Genomic DNA, 3667 nt, shown 5'->3' with positions numbered 1-3667 from the left:
GTGTGTGTGTGTGTGTGTGTGTGAGAGAGAGAGAGAGAGAGAGAGAGAGAGAGAGAGAGAGAGAGATGTAATGCTCCCAAATCGCCTGCATGCGTAAGAGAGAGATGACAAGACAATTTATTCAAATAAGTGAGAGATTTATGCAAACAAGAGAGAGAAAGACAAGAAACATGAAAAACCAGACAAAAATGGATATATATATATATATATATATATATATATATATATATATATATATATATATATATATATATATATATTATAGATAGAGAGAGACAAAGAGAGAGAGAGAGAGAGAGAGAGCACTGAATTGAAGTACCTAGCCAAAAGAGGGAGAAAATGACAGATAATAGTGTAGCATGTTGAGGTACAGATTGAGAGGGGGGATGTCTAAATAACCAAGATAACCCGTGTTCGAGAAAAATCATTTTTCCAAACATACAAAATTCCTTTCCTAAAATTTTCCAAGAGGAAATTTTGGCACATTAGGGTTTTTTTTTTTTTGGGGGGGGGGGGGGGGGGGTGGGTGGGTGGGTGGGGTTGGCACTATTTTTCTCTATTTTGGGGCAAAATTTCTCCTTTTCCTCTTGCTCTCAATTGGCTTTTTTTTGGAACTGAAAACGGCATGATATTAAGTTGACACATTTTTCCCAAACACTGAAGATAACCCATTATACCATGAGCAAGAGAAAGAGAGAATACACGCATGCACAAGATGGACATGAACGAGAGAGATGAGGTGGGATGGCAAGCAAGGCAATATGAGAGAGAGAGAGAGAGAGAGAGAGAGAGAGAGAGAGGGGGGGGGGGGGTTCTAAAGGGGGGAATAAGATTATTAGAGATAAAATTATAATAGTAAAATGGTGTGATATGTGCATTCCATCGATTAATTCTGGGAGATTAGTTAACCCTTGAGGCTAGGAAGTTGAACCAGTGGATCTCTCTCTCTCTCTCTCTCTCTCTCTCTCAAGTAGCGTGTATGTAATGAAGGTCGCCATATTTTGAGGATGAGGAACGATTGAGGGTGTGTCTGTTTTTTCAATATGTAGAAAGAGTGTCAGGTTGAAGACGTAGCTACTAGGACATATGGATACATGCTATCCCCATATATGTGTGCAACATGCAAAGCTATCATGTCTACAAGCTGATGTTTTGCATAAGGTGAACCATGCCCTCATTGAATAGTAGCTGATTCGGATTGTCGAAGAGCACTAGCACAAACAAAGCTAATGTATGCCATCTCCACGTTATGAGAGCAGGTAGCCATGGCCAGACCCATGAATGAGCAAAGAAAGAGAGGACGAAAACAACAGCAAAAACCACATTGAAGAAGAGGGTAGGTGGAAGTGTATTGAGAGGGTAGCTGGAAGATTGTAGCTGGAAACCCGTTGAGGGAATGTATCATGTGTAGAGCACCATGCCTCTGTGTATTGTGCGTTTGAGCTCACACTTTTTAATTCTTACACACATGCATGCACATGTGTATGCATGGCTATTGCAGTCTACTCATAGTATAGCAATTTATTGGAGAGTGACCCCCCCCCCCCCCCCCCCCCCTCTCTCTCTCTCTCTCTCTCTCTCTCTCTCTCACACACACACACACACACACACACACACACACACACATCAAATTAACGGTAGTTTTTTAACCTTCCACTGGCACTCTCAAGCGTAGGCCTTGTGATTTTATCACTTGTTTTTTATAGAGCAAAAAATACACAAATTTAATTTTTTCCATTACTCAAGATTGTTTGTTTTGTCCAAGCATTATAACCAGATGCAAAACACTCGTTTCCATTCCGACCTCGATCCCAAAAAATCATAGCAAAAGCTATAGACAATTGAAGAGTGGCATGGCTACAATCATTTTAAGCAATTACTAGTGGTGGATTGATGTGGCCCCAGTCATCTGACCTCCCCTTGCTATCCACTTCCATTAAGGTATGGAAAACCAACAGGGACTCGACCAATGTGATCTCACCTTAATGTTGGCAGTCCGGCTTATGGAGACAAGACCAAGGGGTTCTCCAACCAAGAGTGACACCTTCATGAACCGCATTGGCACTTATGCCCTACACAAACTTTTGACTAACAAATGCTAGCTACCTACTCCTTTTGCCAGGGATTTGGACACACGAGGAGAACGCTCTCTCTCTCTCTCTCTCTCTCTCTCTCTCTCTCTCTCTATATATATATATATATATATATATATATATATATATATATATATATAGTAATTTTTAAAAGGCACTTATATAAGTATGTGCAGTAATAATCATGTTACTTTTTTCCTCAAATAGTTGTCTCAAAAAATGCCCGTGTCGCTTTTCTCAAAACTTGTCAGTTAGATCTATACAATCCCTCGAGGTTGTTTCTAAAGGATGGGAAAATCTCTCTCTCTCTCTCTCTCTCTCTCTCTCTCACACACACACACACACACACACACACACAAGGTTTGCCAAGTTTTTGGATTTTTTCAAGCATTGCATTATAGGAACAATGACATATGAGAAACGGTAGGGGTAAATTGAGTAAATTTGAAGTTTTTTACACAAAAGTACACTAAACGCCTCTACAACAAATGCTGTAGCTTTTCTCACCTTCAAATTTAAAATTCACAGTTAAATCTCAAAATTTGTAGGTGGGATTATACCTAAGGAAGGTTTATTTAAAGGCACTGCTATGACGTGAAAATCTCAATCTCTCTCTCTCTCTCTCTCTCTCTCTCTCTCTCTCTGTGTGTGTGTGTGTGTGCGCTTTTCGGGATGTTTCCTAAAAAGCAGGCGTATGCACGCGCCATGCGTTTCAATTGAGCTTTTCGCGGGGCAGCTACTATAAAAGGGTGTGAAGCGCACAAGAGAACTCGTATCTACCAACGAGCAGAAACCGCAACAGCAACCAATAATCGACTCGATGGGGCGACGTAATGCGATAGCATGGATGGTGGCGGCGTGGTGCGTGGCACTTCTGTTGATGGGGGTTGCGCAGGGGGTGCAGGCCTCATCTCGACAGCTACTATCTCTACAGGCCCAAACAGGCCCGGCTTCTCGCAGTCCTTCTCCGTCGCCTCCCGCAGCTTCGACTCCAGCTCCTCCAAGCAGAGCTACCGAACCTAACTACTCCTCCACCTGGCCTAACTACTCCTGGTGGCGCTACTCCAACTAATCCTGTACGTGCAGTTAGGCGCAAAACCCATGCATGGCCCACGGCCTGGCGGTGGTAGTCACCATGGCTTGCCTCATATATGTCCTCCAATCATCATATACCCTCTGCAGGGATTGATGGTCTTATCCCACATTTTCATGAGTTATCGCAAACACCCAGAACAATGCCCCTCTTTTGCCACACTTTTTCAATAATCATATTACTTGTCAAGCTAGTAATTTTGTCCCACAATTTTATAGTAATTATGTCGATCAATTATTTTGTTCAATTGGTGCTCTAATTTTGTGTCAAGTCGGTTAGCTCTTGTCTATAAATTGCATACCTTTCTTCATCTATTCTGATTTTAATGTTTTCATCGAAATAGTCGCTTCAAGATGCAAAAGTTGTTCCATTCAAGTCCATCTATGACTATTTGTGGTGTCACTGTCCCTATTGTCAATCTATTGTAACTATACAATGTGTGCCCCGAGGATGTTCTATACAGTGCTTTAAAAACACTACA

At 41.7% G+C, this 3667-nt stretch overlaps 1 protein-coding gene across 1 annotated transcript; it reads left to right on the top strand.

The window, feature by feature from the left end:
- Positions 1-2886: 2886 nt before the first annotated feature.
- LOC147435013 (uncharacterized) lies at positions 2887-3449 on the top strand. Its single transcript, XM_086490074.1, has one exon. The coding sequence runs from the start codon at positions 2937-2939 to the stop codon at positions 3114-3116; it is 180 nt and encodes a 59-aa protein (XP_086346200.1). The 5' UTR covers positions 2887-2936; the 3' UTR covers positions 3117-3449.
- Positions 3450-3667: the final 218 nt, after the last annotated feature.

Source organism: Adiantum capillus-veneris, chromosome 19 (genome assembly GCF_014529385.1).
Source record: "Adiantum capillus-veneris isolate H3 chromosome 19, ASM1452938v2, whole genome shotgun sequence".
Lineage (NCBI taxonomy): Eukaryota > Viridiplantae > Streptophyta > Polypodiopsida > Polypodiales > Pteridaceae > Adiantum > Adiantum capillus-veneris.
This window is presented reverse-complemented; position numbering and strand designations above follow the sequence as displayed.

What these genes read in the sequence shown, in the direction of transcription:
- LOC147435013 (XM_086490074.1), top strand. Translation starts at nt 2,937, where the DNA reads ATGGATGGTGGCGGCGTGGTGCGTGGCACTTCTGTTGATGGGGGTTGC.